At 49.8% G+C, this 15447-nt stretch overlaps 6 protein-coding genes across 6 annotated transcripts; 3 read left to right on the top strand and 3 right to left on the bottom strand.

Annotated features, from left to right (window-relative positions):
- Window positions 1-328: 328 nt before the first annotated feature.
- On the top strand, window positions 329-702 carry N7533_007342 (hypervirulence associated TUDOR domain-containing protein; the record flags this gene model as incomplete). The annotated part of the gene is made up of 3 exons (XM_057103992.1): window positions 329-377; window positions 445-557; window positions 634-702. 3 exons carry the CDS (start codon window positions 329-331, stop codon window positions 700-702), a joined length of 231 nt encoding a protein of 76 aa, XP_056958949.1.
- Window positions 703-1086: 384 nt separating this feature from the next.
- On the bottom strand, window positions 1087-1587 carry N7533_007341 (uncharacterized protein; the record flags this gene model as incomplete). Its single annotated transcript, XM_057103991.1, has 1 exon — window positions 1087-1587. One exon carries the CDS (start codon window positions 1585-1587, stop codon window positions 1087-1089), a length of 501 nt encoding a protein of 166 aa, XP_056958948.1.
- A 632-nt stretch (window positions 1588-2219) lies between these two features.
- N7533_007340 (cobalamin-independent methionine synthase II family protein) lies at window positions 2220-3551 on the bottom strand (the record flags this gene model as incomplete). The annotated part of the gene is made up of 3 exons (XM_057103990.1): window positions 2220-2791; window positions 2849-3265; window positions 3332-3551. 3 exons carry the CDS (start codon window positions 3549-3551, stop codon window positions 2220-2222), a joined length of 1209 nt encoding a protein of 402 aa, XP_056958947.1.
- A 1031-nt stretch (window positions 3552-4582) lies between these two features.
- Window positions 4583-7128, top strand: N7533_007339 (F-box domain protein; the record flags this gene model as incomplete). The annotated part of the gene is made up of 3 exons (XM_057103989.1): window positions 4583-5660; window positions 6057-6322; window positions 6376-7128. 3 exons carry the CDS (start codon window positions 4583-4585, stop codon window positions 7126-7128), a joined length of 2097 nt encoding a protein of 698 aa, XP_056958946.1.
- Window positions 7129-7517: 389 nt separating this feature from the next.
- On the bottom strand, window positions 7518-10116 carry N7533_007338 (putative PHD transcription factor; the record flags this gene model as incomplete). Its single annotated transcript, XM_057103988.1, has 2 exons — window positions 7518-8479; window positions 8544-10116. The coding sequence occupies 2 exons, from the start codon at window positions 10114-10116 to the stop codon at window positions 7518-7520; spliced, it is 2535 nt and encodes an 844-aa protein (XP_056958945.1).
- A 3063-nt stretch (window positions 10117-13179) lies between these two features.
- On the top strand, window positions 13180-15219 carry N7533_007337 (sigma-70 region 2 family protein; the record flags this gene model as incomplete). The annotated part of the gene is made up of 1 exon (XM_057103987.1): window positions 13180-15219. The coding sequence occupies one exon, from the start codon at window positions 13180-13182 to the stop codon at window positions 15217-15219; it is 2040 nt and encodes a 679-aa protein (XP_056958944.1).
- Window positions 15220-15447: the final 228 nt, after the last annotated feature.

The following is a 15447-nucleotide window of genomic DNA, read 5'->3' as shown; positions in this document are numbered from 1 at the left end:
CATTGTTACGTGATGATGTCTATCCCGAATGTCTACCAGATCTTTTGAAGGCGTTTCCGTCTTACCTAAAACAGTAGAACCCATTCATTGCCATTGGTTCCCTATTACGTAGCATGTCAATGTGACGAGGAATTCCGGAGATCAAACTCCTAAATACTTGCCACTTAACAAGTATAAACCGAGAAGTAAATTCTTGATAGAACATCGTTCTGCCACCAATTGATTCCTTCCACAGTATTCTGTCCTTTGACAATATTTTATTTGATAGTCTAAAAGTATCCTTTGTTACGTGACTTTATCGAAAAGTCAGAAACCTCTATCGAAGAAAATGCCCCACTTCAGAGAAGGACAGCGAGTCAACTACAAACCCGTTGGCGGTATGGCTTCTATGAGGACTTAAAACTATGTTTTTACACTAGCTGATGGTATCCTTTACGCAAATAGGCCCAAACTCTAATACCAATAAGAGTATCGGCGTGATCCACAATGTCTGCACCTCGAAGTCTAGTTTGACCGGCCGCATCGTGGAGGCATCGGAAGCAGAGCCGTGCTACGAGGTACGTCTGACACGGAAGCCAATGCTGGGATCTGATTCTCAATGCTCCTGGATTCAATTCTCATGGCTTGGCGCAGGTCGAGAACGTGAACACGCACAAGAGATCCGCCGTTAAAGAGAAAAACATTATTGGGCCCGCTGAATGAGAGTGTGCACCAAGCCGGCTAATGCCGAAATTTTGATATACTAAGTTGAGGTACATAGTCTGAAATCATACTCCTGTGCCTGTGCCTGAGCAACCTCGTGACTTAGAATCTTTTTGCATGGCTACTCGCTCGGCTTGGGACATCCTCGGTGATGTTGCTTTGGTTTTGAACGTTGGCACGTCTGTCGAAGATGTCGCTGTGGCCATTGCAGCCACGCCTCTACTATCTTCTGAACCTGCGTTGTCGTGGATGTGGACCATCTGAATTGATCTGGCAAGGTCATGGTGTTTTGATTCACTTTCTTGCTTGTCTTTGTCTTTGAGAAGTGATTGAACTATCTCACGTTGGCCTGACAGCACAGAAACTTAATTGGCCCTGTTAAATCTAATCAGCCATAGCAACTTCGAAGTCAAGATAAGTTGTACCTGCGAAGCTGCCGGCATACATGATCACATTGAGCATGAGTAGCATTGTCGACTTCAATCTTTCCAGATTGCTCCTCAGCAGATCTATATCTGAACTCATAAAGGCAATAGTGAACTTTTGAGCCCGGAGTTGGAAGCGACCTTTCCCAGCTCGGGTATTTTCCTCCTCGGTTGCTTCATCGATCCGGTTGAATACAATTATGCACTCGCCTAGCACTTCTTGTGTTGTCTTGAATGCTTTCTCGGAGCAAACTTTGGCCTGCTCGTCCCGACAAAGGGCCGCCCCCAGCTCTTGAAGTATCGTGCATGTAAGGGATACTTCACTAGAAAGGCTCTGAATGGACTGGTTTGCATCTTTGACTCGGCGATAGAAGGTGCATAGCTTGACTGAGAGTTTGATGCCAAGATTGGCGATCTGGGCTATGCTTGCGATGACACCGATCACTTCGAGACCTGACATTTTGATGTGTCTGTCAGGTACACTTGGATACAAACATCATTATGACCCTTACATACAACTAATTCTCAGCTGTAAAGGCCATTAATAGATAATTTTGCTGTTCGGATAACTTTGATATTTGACATGTCCCCGGTCAGCATGAGGTGCGGGGCATTGTCGAAAATGGCTAGCTCGGTTTTTACGAAGCTATCGAGCCACTGGGTGAGAATTGCTCTTGCAATACTCCGTGCCGGGCATTTTATTAGAGATCTGAGTCCCCGACTCATGTGGGGACTGATCTGGACCACCTCGCCTGACGGGAGGACCTTGCAGGGCAACCTTGGTGGCCATAAAACGAGGGGGATTCCACGTTCATTCCTGCTCTCAGCTTTACCATATTTCTTCCGGTTTGTTGATATTTTGGGATCAGATTTATCATGAACACGAGTATATTGACTATTTTCAAGAATCATACGTTGAGTTGGTATTCCAGACACCACCGCCAACGAGCTATACACAAAATTAAGGAAAACCCAGACCCGATCGCATTGTTGAGAAGGCGAACAGAGAATGGACGTGGCAGATGGCAAATGTACAAGATGGGTATTTGTTGAGGTCATGCAATACATGTCCCGGCTCACAGAGCAGGACTTTTAAGCCTGGTTGGGCCAGATGTCGTTGGCAATGTCACGGACAAGCTGAAGCTTGTTGATCATGCCATCCCAGTCAATAGCGTTGCCCTCGCGGTGGGAAGCGAAGCCACACTGGGGGCTGACGCCGACCTGGTTCAGAGCAGCCTCGACAGTGATGTTGTTGCCCTCGGCGATGATCTTGGCGGCGTTGATGACGCGCTGCTTCATCTCCTCCTTGTCCTCCATGGTGGCGAACTTGCTGGTCACAACGCCAAGAATGACATTCTTGTGAGTGGGCAGGTGCTTGAGGGGCTCGAAGCCACCGGAACGCTCGGTGTCGTACTCCAGGTAGTAGGTGTGCACGTTCAGCTCCTGGAACAGCTTGATGGCAATACGGTCATAGCCACCCTCAGAGAAGTGACGGCTTCCAACGAAGTTACCGCGGCACAGGTGAACACCGACGTGCATGTCCTCAGGCAGGCCGATGAAGCTGTCGTTGTACAGCTTGATGTACTTCTCGAACATATCATCCGCGGTGTAAACGTTGCCCTTGTCGGCCTTGAAGCCGTCCAGGAACTTCTCGGAGCAGAAATCTGTCATTTAATGTGAGCTTCATGTCCCCAATGAGATATGATTGAGGGGTAACTTACAGGCCAGGTTAGGGTCATCGTACTGCACGTTACGGCATCCAGCATCGTACAGAATCTTCAGCTCGGCCTGGTAGGCCTTGGCGATATCACCGAAGTACTCCTCGTCGGAGCTATACACATCCTTGGGGTAGGCCTTACCCTCACGGTAACGCAGGTGGTACCAGTTAGGAGCAGCCAGAGTGATCTTCAGGTTCTTGACTTCGTCCTTGGACACACGGCTAGCCAGGTACTTGAACTGGTCAACATAGGTGCTTCCAACGTGCTTGATCTTTCCGGTGCAGAGAACGGTCTCGCCGGGCTTGTGGCCAGCCTCAAGGAAAGCGGCGATATCGGGGGCGTAAGGGCGGAAGATGTCGGTCTCAAAGTCGGTGACTTCGTCGAAGCCGTCAAGGCCGGGGAAAAAGGTACCCCAGAACACTACGTCGTTGTCAGCATAGCGCTACAATGACCTCGACATAACTAACCCGTTTGGGGGAGACTTACTGTGGCGGCGATACTCGCCATCCGAGATGCCCGAGTAGCCAAGCTTCTTCTGGGTATCGACAATATCGTTGATGGCCTTGTCTTCGACGGGAATGAGCTGAGACTCGGGAACCTCGCCCTTCTCTGAGGCAATCTTAACATCCAGGAGCTCCTGGGGACGGAGCAGGGAGCCCAAGTGCTCCGCACGGAAGGGGGGTCTTTGGTGAAGTTGAGGAGCCATCATGGAAGAAATGCTAATCGGAATGAGATGAGTACTGGAGGAGGATGCTGCGGAGAGAGTTCCCGGACTTACAGCAGGGAGAGATATTCGAAACACAAAGTTGGAGCTGGAGAAGAGGGGAGAAAAGGAAAAATCGGGGAGACGGAAAGAGGGGCAGAACCAACACATCGCCATCGCGCACACACTGGATTGCCGTTCAGGTCAGTTCAGTCCAGTCCGGATGCGATGCTGCCCCACCAGGCAAAAAAGATGGACATCTCCACAATCTACACGCCTATCGGAACCAAGGAATTGCTCAGTTGCCGATCAGCGCTCAGATTTGAGTTATAAGACTCATGTTTTGCAATGAACTTAACAGTTGAGACTCAACTATTGAGTATCAAGAAGAAGGCCAGCAGATGAGATTTCCAAAGGAGGCTCTCCAGGTCTGAAATTGAAGCTGAAGTATAAATGAAAGAGCCGATTGCGGGGCGTTTCTTGGCGCTTACGTTGGTGAGGTTGGGGTACCTAGGTAATACTACAGTACTAGTATTAGTATGGATTTATATTACTAGTACAAAGTCTAGATGGTATGATGGGATACTTTGGATAGGGTATAATATGATATGAGGGTGGGAGTACCCCGTGCTCCCTAAATTACCAATGCATCAGGGTACTACTTTGTAGTCTGATTGAACCTGAAGATTTGGCTGCAGTAGTGATGCACTCCACCTTCAACGGGGGATTCCCGGCTGGGGTTCGATCTAAAATTAAACATACAATCGACGCTTGTCCCAGGTTGGGCTTGATAATGTCAACTCTGTATCTGTCTATTTCATCATCTCTTCTGAATTTGAATCCGTATACTCCGTGTCATGTATTCAATAGATAGTTAATAGAATGAGTATTTCAGATACTCTTATTGGATCCAGCTGAGTCACCGCTGACCAACAAGCCAAGTGGGCTGCAGCGGCGGTCAGGTGGAGACCCTCCGGCACTTCGACCTGCTTCTCCTTCCCGAGCTCCCCTCCCTTGTGAGACGACCTACTACCATGCCGTGTCCCCTGCTAAGACTTCCGAATGAGTTGTTGCATCACATCTTCACCATATTGGCCACCGAGCCACCGTCCCGGGCTCAGCTCTATCTGTCCCCCAATCTTCATCTCGTTCGATCGGGGCCTCAAGACAAAAATCTCAAGCACCTTGCTCTCACCTCAAGCCAACTTCTAGATCTAGTCAGGCCAATACTCTTCTCACATGCTTGTCTAGAGTTGAAGGATGAGCCTGAATTCCGTACCTTTCTGGTTCGCTCGAACCTGAACCAATATGTCACTTCTCTCGTGGCCATTTCTCCACCAACCGCGGTATATGCGGATGATCCATCATGGTGGCGCAGAGTCCTCCGCTATCTAGATCCAGATCGCATCACCCTTCTAGCTCCACCAGTCTTCATAGGAGAAACGCTGAGTGCACCGGTTCAAGGCGGTTTCAATTGGGCATTTGAAATTGACCTTCAGATCTTGCAATTGGAACGAGATCCCCGCCCCCCTCGTGATCTATCCTCGTTGCAAAACTTAGAATATTGCACTAACCTGCTCACGGCTCGTCCATGGACTTCAATGGCCTTCAATGAATCCTCTTCTCTAAAGGCATATCACCATTACGAATATTTCCTGGGTCGCGTTCCCTCGTTTGTTGGCGAATGGGGTTTTCATCTCCAGCCACAGGCACACTCACCGGATGTCGAGGCAAAACCCCCGGTTCTCCCAGAATTGACGACGATATTAGAGAACTTTGTGTCGTTCTCCTATATCGCTGTTTTCCCATTCTTCAACCATATGGAGCTCATATTAAATACCATATCCAAAATGGCCAATCTGCACCAACTGACTATTCAATTGGCCCCCAATGTCAATAACCACGCTACTGAACTGGAGCAACGTGGTTCACTCGATCCAAATGACCCTTGGATGGAGCTGGAGAGTGCATATTCCATCATAGGATGGCATATTGATCAACATCCCTCTATCGTCGAATTCTGCAGTCGAGATCTCCATGTTGAGGCAGTACGCGAAGACTTGATCAGGGTCTTGCAAGATAACATGGGAAGCAACTGGACCCATGATGAGAGTGGGATATGGAGACGGAATCTATCACCTGTTCATTGAATTGGCGAAGTTTCATTAATTAGTAGTATAGTATAAGCGCAACTGGATCCCTTGAGTCGGAGGGATCATCTTACGGCTTGGACGCATTACATAACCAAAACCGCTTGCGATTCGCAGCCGGTCGTCATGATGAAATCAACACTTTAAAATTGATCAATCACGAGTTAATGATATATAAATCCCCCCCCTTATATGATGTTTTACTCTTATGGTGCCTGTGAGTTGAGGACCAACGACGATAATTGAAGTCACATGAAACGGTAATACGATAATTTACTCAAACACCCGCCACCCACCGCTTTCTCCTACCATGAACTCTCCAAGGCTCGATTCACAGGGTTGACTAAACCATGGTCAGTAATGGCTTTGGCATCAAATGTTTATTCTGCCGAGCCAGCTTTCCCAATCCTAGCCAATTCCCTTCTCCCCCAGCCATGCAGTCCAGCAACCCCCGGCGGGCCTTGGAATGGCACCGCAGACAGCAACTTGAATGATTGGAACCTCAAAAGACACTGGGACGAAGGCATTCAAGCCTCTCAATCAACGATATTCACATGCGGCACTATCATTGGATTCTCCAGACTAAGGTCGAGGGATAAAGACAACGACGATTATATCGCTCAGGTATATACTGCTGCTCCCATTTGTATGCACATTATCTCACTCAGACATCTCAGATTCCCCGACATCTGCTCATAAAGAGTTTATCTGAGAACCCTGCTTCATCTGAGCCACGCGTTTTTATCATATTTCCGCGTGGTTTCGAAGCTTTTGCTCCAAGAACTCTACTCAGTGCTCTGCGATCGAGCTCAATTGAGCCAAAGCTCTCCCAGGAAGAAGCAATCAAAAGACTCGACACCGTGCAATTACTACCGGTGCATAATTTTCCAAATGCAGCCCAGGCCATTGGTCAAGTCTCGGGGTCACTTCAACAAATCGAAAAGACAAGGCAGCAGCAGGCATATAATGCGCGAAACAATCAGCCCGTGATTTTGATCGTGGTTGGACTCGACACCCTCGCTGACGGCGTCATTCGAGCATCAAACCCAGTCAGAGGAACGGCCTTATTGTCAGCTACTCTCCGTAATTTAAACCGCATGTCCCGAACCCACGCCCCCTACCTCTCAACTATCCTCGTCAACACCAATGGACTTGGCCCTGCAGCTTTTGAATCAACTCATCAACAGGGTGCAAACCGGACGAAGCCTCAGGAGGAAGAAACTCGTCCATCGTGGGATGATGGCGTTCACTCAATCTTCCAAACACCAGGATCGTCGCTTCTCACTACCCTTCTCATGAAAACGCTTGACCAAGGAATCGATACTCATATACTATTATCTGACGTCAAGACCTCTCAAGTTGCCGAGGTGATCAAATCCCGAATTGGACCTGGACTCGGAAAATGGAGCGTATGGGCCCCTAGTACGTGAACAATATTACTAGCAATCCCATGACGTCCGTTACCACCCTAGGCTAAAACAAATATAAATATCGATGGCTTCTAATTCGATGCAATTGATGCTACTCGTACAAAAATGATTCGCCATTCAATAATCGCGACACTAGATCCACCCTCGCAAAGCGCCATACCGATGCCAATGCAAACTGGGAGAAGTTTTCCGATCGTCCTGTATTCAATATTCCAAGCTTTCTCCTCAGAGCTACCTCTTACAAAATACCAACTCCAACCCATGAGCCATGCTTTTCATCTCAGTTAAAAGAAAGGGGTATCAAGCTTTTGTTTTCTTTGTCACCATTCACTAAACACATAGCCACGATGCCAGAGGAGAAAGGGAGAGAAAAGATAGATCAGCGAGGTCTACCTGGACCCAGAAGGAATATTCTCTTTCTCGGCCCATCTTCTTAGAACGGCACTTTCGGCGACATTCCGTGCCTCTTCCTCATATTTGGCAAGATCCTCGTCTGCGGTGGTCTCCTCAAACGAGATATCTTGCTGTTGTACTTTGACCCATTGCTTGTGTCGCTCACATCGTTTCTTCGTGCAGACACCACGAGCTAAGGAGGCCAATTCATCCTCACCCTCTCCATCCATCGCTGTATCGCCATCTGCATCCGTGTTCCCGGGCAAGCTAGCAGCCATAGCCTCGACCGTGCCCTCTGAAAGCGCCCTTTTCCCGGCCTCTGATAAGCGCCACTCATCAAATTCCTCATCCGACCACGAAACCCGTGAGTCGAACCCGCAGATATCCTTCCATCCGCCTTTCGGCTCCTTCTGCTTGAGCTTTTCGACCAAGCCCTTGGCCCGCGGCCGCAAAAGTCCCACAAACTTCGAGCGTGCGGCAAGCATCTCTTTACGGTGGAGGAGGTCGTCGCGCAGTTTGCGCAACCTCGCCATTTGGGCGGCTTCCTCGGGGGTATACTCCACGCCTTTGGGGTTGATGTCAAATCCATTACCGGCCTGCAGCACTGTTTCGCTCTTCACCTCGGAATTCGGCGTGTTCTCCTTTGTAGAAGCTGGCGGGGAGATGATTCCATCACCTAGTCTGCGAAAGTCTTCGACCGAACTGACGCCGAGTATAGCAGCTTTGAGATCGCCGGCCGTGAGAATACCGCCCATGCTACCTAGATCTGCGAATCCCTTTCGGGCCTTTCCAAGCTTGAATTGGCTAGTTTGCTGTCGCATGAATTCCAGGCCATGGTCGTCGGAGCAGTACTTGCTAGGGTTCTTGGGAGTGGCGCGTGCCGGTTTACGACATTCAGGTAATCGGCACATTGGTTTCCATGTTGTGCGACCTTGTCCTCTCTCTTCACAGTTTGGACCTGTCGTTTTTCTGGTCAGATCGGATTCAGAGCCAAGGGGGAAAAAACATGAATAGGAACTTACAGAGGTATCTCTCGATCAACTCTTCATCTCTAGCATCGATGTTGACACATTTTCCATGGTACCAGTCTTCGCAGTCACCGTCGCACCCAATCATCCATGTGTGATTATCGGGTCGTCTGCAGATGCAAAAGAGCTCGTTTGGATCTTCGACATCCTCATCATCTTCATCTACCAAACGTCTCCTCGCCCCTTTCTTTTTCTTTTTCTTGTCCTCGGGTGCTGGGGACCCCGCAATGGAGACAGAGTCTTGCTTCTTGCCTGGACCTTTGCTGGCGCGAGATGCGGGTGTATTTGATCGACGTCCGTCGGCACTGTCTGCATCCACATCATTCGCCTTGCGCTTCTTAGCAACCGGTTTCTTTGCCGTGCCTTTCTTCGTAGCAGCAGATCCCGCTTTTTTATTTGATGCAGGCTTGACCGATGTCGCGGGTGATGACCGGTCGGAGGACGAGGCGCGAGAGGTTGTTCCGTTCTTCAAGTTGGCAAGCTGCTTCGATGTCGGATAATCGCTGGCTCCGTCGAGTCCTAGCGATTTGGTATCCAAGTCGTCGCTGATAGGGAATTTTTCCAGAGTTGAACTTGAAGGTTCCGTTTTGACGGATGGCAGAGCAATGTCTTTGCTTGCAACCAATGGCGCACTTCTGCGAGAATCATAGTCCTCATCATAAAGATCAAGCCATGTATCATTTCCGCTTATTTGTGGGCCAAGCTGGAGATCCTTCAATGACTTGTGCACTTTTTGAGCTCGAGCAATGCCAAAATATCCACTTTCCCGCCATCCAGTGATACCCACGATCCGATCGTCTTTGACGATGATATTTGCTGGGATCAAATCATTGTGTGTGAAGGAAAGATTCTCATCGGCGCCCTTTTCAGCAAGAAGTATTGACTGCTCCGTCTCGCGCCCGGGAGGTGGTGTTTGTGTATTGAGCCCGCGGCAAACGTAGGAAGGTTCGGTGGGAGGGGGGTCGATGATTGAAATATGTTGTAAGAGTTGACGGCACTGGTTTTTGAAGGTAGCCACTTGCTCGGTGCTTAGATATCGCCATGCCACATCCAGAGACACACCCGGTACTCGCGATTCCACCGTCACATTCTTACCCTCAATTGTGCCGCAGAAATGTATAACCGGAACTGTGACGCCGATTTCACGCAGCGATTCCTCGACTTTCCGGGCCGCGGAAAGCTCATTCGCATTGGCGCACGAGTTTCGCTCCGCAACTCCGCTGACGACGGGGCCATGGTCGACTCGGATGATCACACTGCCAGCAGCGAATGTCTCCCTCGGTGCCGATATCCTGAGTGAATGTCCCGGAGTGCAGAATCTCTGCGCCACCTCTTGCCAAAAAGTGTTCGTCTCGGGATCAGACTGATACCAGTTCTGGTAGCGCGGGGTGAAATCAGTGGGATGCGGGGCGTAACGGCCATATTCAACGCTCTGGGCGAGAAACGGGTCATCGCGCGGGATTCTTGCTGGGTTTGTTTCGTAAGGGTTGTTGGTTGAATCGGAGGCCTCTGCCCCTTCCGCAAACCCGTTTACATGAATCGCGCCGGCCTCCATGTCCGGCGCCATGACGACAGACAATGTATTTGAGGCACTGATAAATGTGGGAATGGCGTTCTCTGTATGCCCCGAATATTTGCGCAGACTAGGAGAGTTTGCGCCTGGTCAGACGAGGCAAGTTCACAGCGTATCGATCGAAGGGTGGGAGGGCTGGGCTAAATGCAGAGTCCGAACGTGAATGTTTGCGGCATAATGGGTCTCGCATGAACCTATTTAATGCTCCAAGCTCCCAGTCGGAGATCCCTTATGCCCACGCGACGAGCGATACACACCTCAGGGGCCGGTCGAGGGGGTTCCTGTCGACTGGGCGGATTTCTCACGGAGGTTCGCGCGGGTTCTCCAGAGCTGACACCAGGCGGCGGCGCTCGTCCAATGGGTGATCGGGGGGTAGTTGGAAGTGGTGAAAGAGGTAGGATAAATCCAAGAGCAAGTTAAGATCATGCAAACCCCCAATATTCAGCGTGTCGGCGTCCCTTGATTGTCTTCGCTTTGTGCCAAAGCTCCGCGGTTTGGTCTGCGATCACTCAAGCTAGGAAGGCGGTGAAGATATTCAAGGCGATCTCACGCCACGCCGCGCTGTAGCCGGGGGCCTCTTGCACCTGCTTGCACTTCCATCATCGAACACACAACACTGCCTTGGTCATTTTGTGCAAGATAATAAAGATTACTAATCATTCTGTGTTGTGCTAACTAGACTGGACTAGAGACAACGCTGATAAGTCACTATTTCTCGCAATCCTAGATCGCCTGGATATCGACGAACGACAAATGCAAATGCAAATACAGTCCCATTGCACCTCAGTGGGCTGTAAGACACGACTAGCTCTTATCCTTCCGCAATTCCTAGGCTAGGATGCGCGAAAACACTACGATGCCCAATCCTACAGCGATCCACCTCTGAAAATACGCACCATTCATTATGTCCCAGGATTCCCGCCAAGTCGAAGATTCATCTTGTCATCTCATTTCAGACAACCCGCTCCCCAATAGTTGACCTATACACCCAGTCGCCACTTGCTCCGGGTTGGGAAGGTGTATGTTGCATTGTTGCGCTTATGGCCCCCAAACCCATTTATGCAGAGTATCTTGAGTGGAACATCTCAGGGGCTTACATATTGGATGATGACGATGCAGACGAAAGATGTCATTTTGATCATCCATCTTGCCGAGCATTCCTCACCTACGGCCAGTCCTAGTGGTCAGAACGTGCCGTCAAATTAAAGGATTTCGACGCCAGTGAATCATCCCAATAAGAGAATATGCAGATACATCATGGCAATGCAACCACCATTTAGCTGCAGCGAAACAATGTCTACCATGAGTCGTCAGGTATTGTGAAACAAGGCAGGAGGACCACGAGATGCACTATACACCTGCACGTTCCGTGGGGCTATGTCTTCAAGAAGTACATACGCACGGGGTAAGATTAAGCTAGCCGTTGGCGATCATCGATGGACCCCTGGTGTCGGGTTCGCCGTTGTCGGAGGGTAATTATCTCCCGACCGTCCGGGGTCTGTCTGTGAGATTTCTGGATGGAGTACTCCGTACGGAGTACAGAGTTACGGAGTATTTGTCTACTGTTTGAACCAAGGGGCCTGTGCGATTCTCATTCTCCGAGTTCTCCAGGTACAGACAGTATGGCTATCTTCGACGCCTTTCGGCCCCCAGGAAATAGGAATCTGACGCCCGATGTGCATTTCAATTAATTTAAATTAAGGGGTTCTCCAAAACGGACATGTCCCTAACAGTGATCAACTAAGACTATGCCGAAGATGGTATGTCGCTGACAAGCTGTGGAGACTCCACCGTGAGATGGAGTGGGTAGGGCAGAGAGAGACCCCGTACGGAGTACAGAGTAGATTGCTAACTTAAATCCCCATTAATCTCTAATTGAATATGTTCTTGCTCCCATAATTCCAAAGTCGCAATTGAAGTTTGCCCATTACCTAGATAAGGCTGGGCGGGGGACCGGAGAGAATGCACTTCTCCGTACTCCGTACGAGATCCAAGCTCATTTGCAGGAACGGTGGATCGACAATTAAAGTGCAGGATGAGCCGAAGTTTGCATAAAAAAAGCATTGCCGAGAGGGGGCTGTTTCGAAGGAAGTTGAATAATGTAATATAGTCTGAAACTGGTAGAGTAGTAGTACGGAGTACCGTGACTGCTTACCTACCATCTCCATCTCCATCTCCATCCACCACTTCTACTCTAGCCTACACTCTTCCTACTAATATTCCCAATTCCTGATTTTCTCCAGTTCCATCTACCCTGCTCTCTCCTCTATCCTATCAAAGCCTCGGAATACACCCGAGTTGCCCTAATGGACCCTCTTCTCCACGCTTAAGCAGACTAATTCGCTGGGTCTGCAGCACATCGCAGCGGCTAACCAAAAACAGTGCGACCTCTGCGAGCTCATCCAAACTTTTCAACAGCCCACTGATCTGATCTACTCTACTCTCTGTCCTGATCAAGTACTGATCGCACAGTGGATCCTCTCCAGTCCCCTCGCCGTTCGTCGTTCTTCATTCTCCTTTCGCCCCCATTCCCAACCCTGTATGGTGGAACACCACATGCTTGGCCAGAAGGATCATCTCTAATCCCAGGGGTCACCGCTGGCCCACTTGTGTCGAGGGGGTTGTTCTACTCATTCGCTGACACCCCATCCCCATTCTCTGTCGAAATCAGATAGCCTTGCCAAGTGGGGTCTCAGTTGGCCTCATCGGGTCCAATGCACGAGCGCCCAGTGGATCTGCGCTGATGCACTACTCACGCTGACCGTCATCGGAGTAGCTTGTTCCTATTCTTGTCCCGCCTACTCTTTTTTTAAATTATTCGTGCGTCTTCAAGCGTCATCATTGGATTGCTCACCATCCTCTTCAAATCCAACCCTTCCGCCCCACAGGCAGGCAAAGCCGTTAGACACAGCTCATCGATCGGTCAATCCCCAAGTTCCAAGTCCATTCAATCTCCTCCATCCAACTCTCCAGCGCTCCCTCTAACAAATCGAGGACAACTACGGGCGAGCGGCTGAGATACGTATGCGTGTTATTCTCAACTCCCCCGTGTTAGCCATGTCAGATTCAGGCCCCGCCAGCTCCAGCGATAAACCCCAAGCGTCCAACGTGCGGTGGCAATTTATCGACTCTTCGAATAACAGCCGAAGCAACCTGACCCAGGTTAAGCGGCATGTTATGCAGGAGTATATGCGCCAGAAAAAGGGCGATTTACAGCCAGGCGAGGGTGAAGAAGAAGAAGAGGCCGAACCGATTCGCCCGGCGAAGCGTGGCCGGCCAAAGTCGACTCGTGCAGCCAAGCGCAAGTCGACCAGAAAAGCTGTTCAGGATACGATTCACCCCACCCCGCAAGATCCTCTCTCCACAAATGCTACAAAGCAACCCCCACCAGTATCCGAACATGATGCTTCTGCAGATATTGAAGATATTGGCCAGGACCGGATTGTGGCTGTCACTACATCTTCCAGCGCATCTATGCTGCGAGTCCAGGCTCAAAGCACCACCCACTTGCCTTATCGAACCTCCTCCATTCAGCCCTACAATCCCTTTGAGCCACAACGTCTTATGAATATATCTCCACAAACCCATAGTCATCCGACAGACTGGAGCAGTATAGCTTCCTGGTCATCCGCGCCGACGACCCCTCTTGAGTTTACACAATCGCCAAGATCCATTATGAGCGCCGCAAGAACAGATCCATTCAATACCCTCCCCATCGAGCTGGATCTCGATGGCCAGAGGCTCTTCGATTTCTATGTTAATGATATGCCAGCCTGCTCTTATGGCACACATTTTCGATCGCTCAAGGCCCATAATTGGTATACAGCAGTTTTTGTTCCCGAGGCAATGAAAGGCGCTGTCGCGTTTCAAAATACTATCCTTGTTCATGCTGCAAATACTTGGGCTTGGGTCCGGAATGAGGGAGAAACGGCCGATGGCCTCTTGCATCGAGATCGTGCCATCAGGATGCTTCGTGAACATATACACAAAAACCCCGGCGATACCTCGGATGTTGCAATCATATCATGTTTAAGTGCAGCCGCTCTTGAAGATTTTGATCCCCGCCCTGGCCGCAAGGAATTTAGTTGGATGCATATGCGTGCAGCTCGTGATATGATCCGCGCACGTGGTGGCCCTGCTGCCTTTGCAAACACTCGACTGGGCATGTTGATTAATTGGCAAGACTATATACTGTCTGGCTACGAAACGCGCGGCCTCAGCTTCTCGTTTGAACCAACACCCCCTTCCATCCAAAATGTCCCAACCGAACCTCTCACCCACCCCTCACAAATCTCTCCCTCAATACCCTCCCAACCTCCTCACTCCATGCCCTCTCCGCCATACTCCACCTCCTCCTTGTCAGATAATACGCCCTGTTCCGAGCCGCCTTCCACCACAATTAATAGCCTCATGCAGTTGTCACCAATGGATGAAATTCGGCTCCAGTGCGAAGAATTCCTCGACTTTCTCCGTCGCTGTGAGCAGCTTGCTTTATACCAAAAAGCCAATCCAGAGTCATGCGACCTATCCCGCCATGCATCCGTTCAAGAATCATCTCTCCTGTTTCAAATTCTAGCCGCGCCACCAGGGGCCCGTTTTACGGCGTCAGGAGACCGCAAACAGATGGTCGCCCGTTTCACTGCGCTGATGATATTGAACGCAGCCCTCTGGGATTACCGTTATTCACCCATACACGCGGGCACTTTCCTCAAGACCCTCGAACATTCCATGATCGATAGTGAAGTCAGCATGAGCGGCTCAGTCGAGGCTATCCTGCAAATTCTCCTTACATGCAACGACGGTTACGCGAGCGTAGACGACATCATATCGTCTTCTCTGTCAGAGGAATTACCTGATTTCTCCCAGTACTCCTCAACAGCAGCTTCTCCATCTGCGCGGCCATGGTTCGCGGGTCGGATGTTGAAAATTGCGAAACGCTTAGGAGCGGATTCATGGCATCAAATCAGTGATCTCCTCTTCTCTTGTTTGACATTACAGGTTTCTGACTATATTGTTCATTCCTGGGAGCCTAAGCTACGTCGTGAGATCTTGGAAGCGCCGCTGACCAGTTATATCATGCCCTCACTACTTGAGTGAACCTGAAGGGCTCCGTTGAGCCGATCTCATATTCCTGTGTATACCTCCAATTATGTAGTGTAATAGTTTCTAGTGGTGATTTGGTGGGCTGAGAGATTCAAATGCATTGGTTCATTCTCTATTCACTAGGACTTAGTAATTTATATTTTATTCACTTTCTCTAATGCTTTTTGATCGGGTCATGGTGGATCACGAAGTAACTTCAGACCATCGTGTATCCACGGAGCT

This window comes from Penicillium manginii, assembly GCF_028828005.1.
Source record: "Penicillium manginii strain IBT 31320 chromosome Unknown utg000005l:1.0-5665137.0:1.0-5668048.0, whole genome shotgun sequence".
Classification (NCBI taxonomy): Eukaryota; Fungi; Ascomycota; class Eurotiomycetes; order Eurotiales; family Aspergillaceae; genus Penicillium; species Penicillium manginii.
Note: the sequence above shows the minus strand (reverse complement) of the source record. Positions and strands in the feature narration are given on the sequence as shown.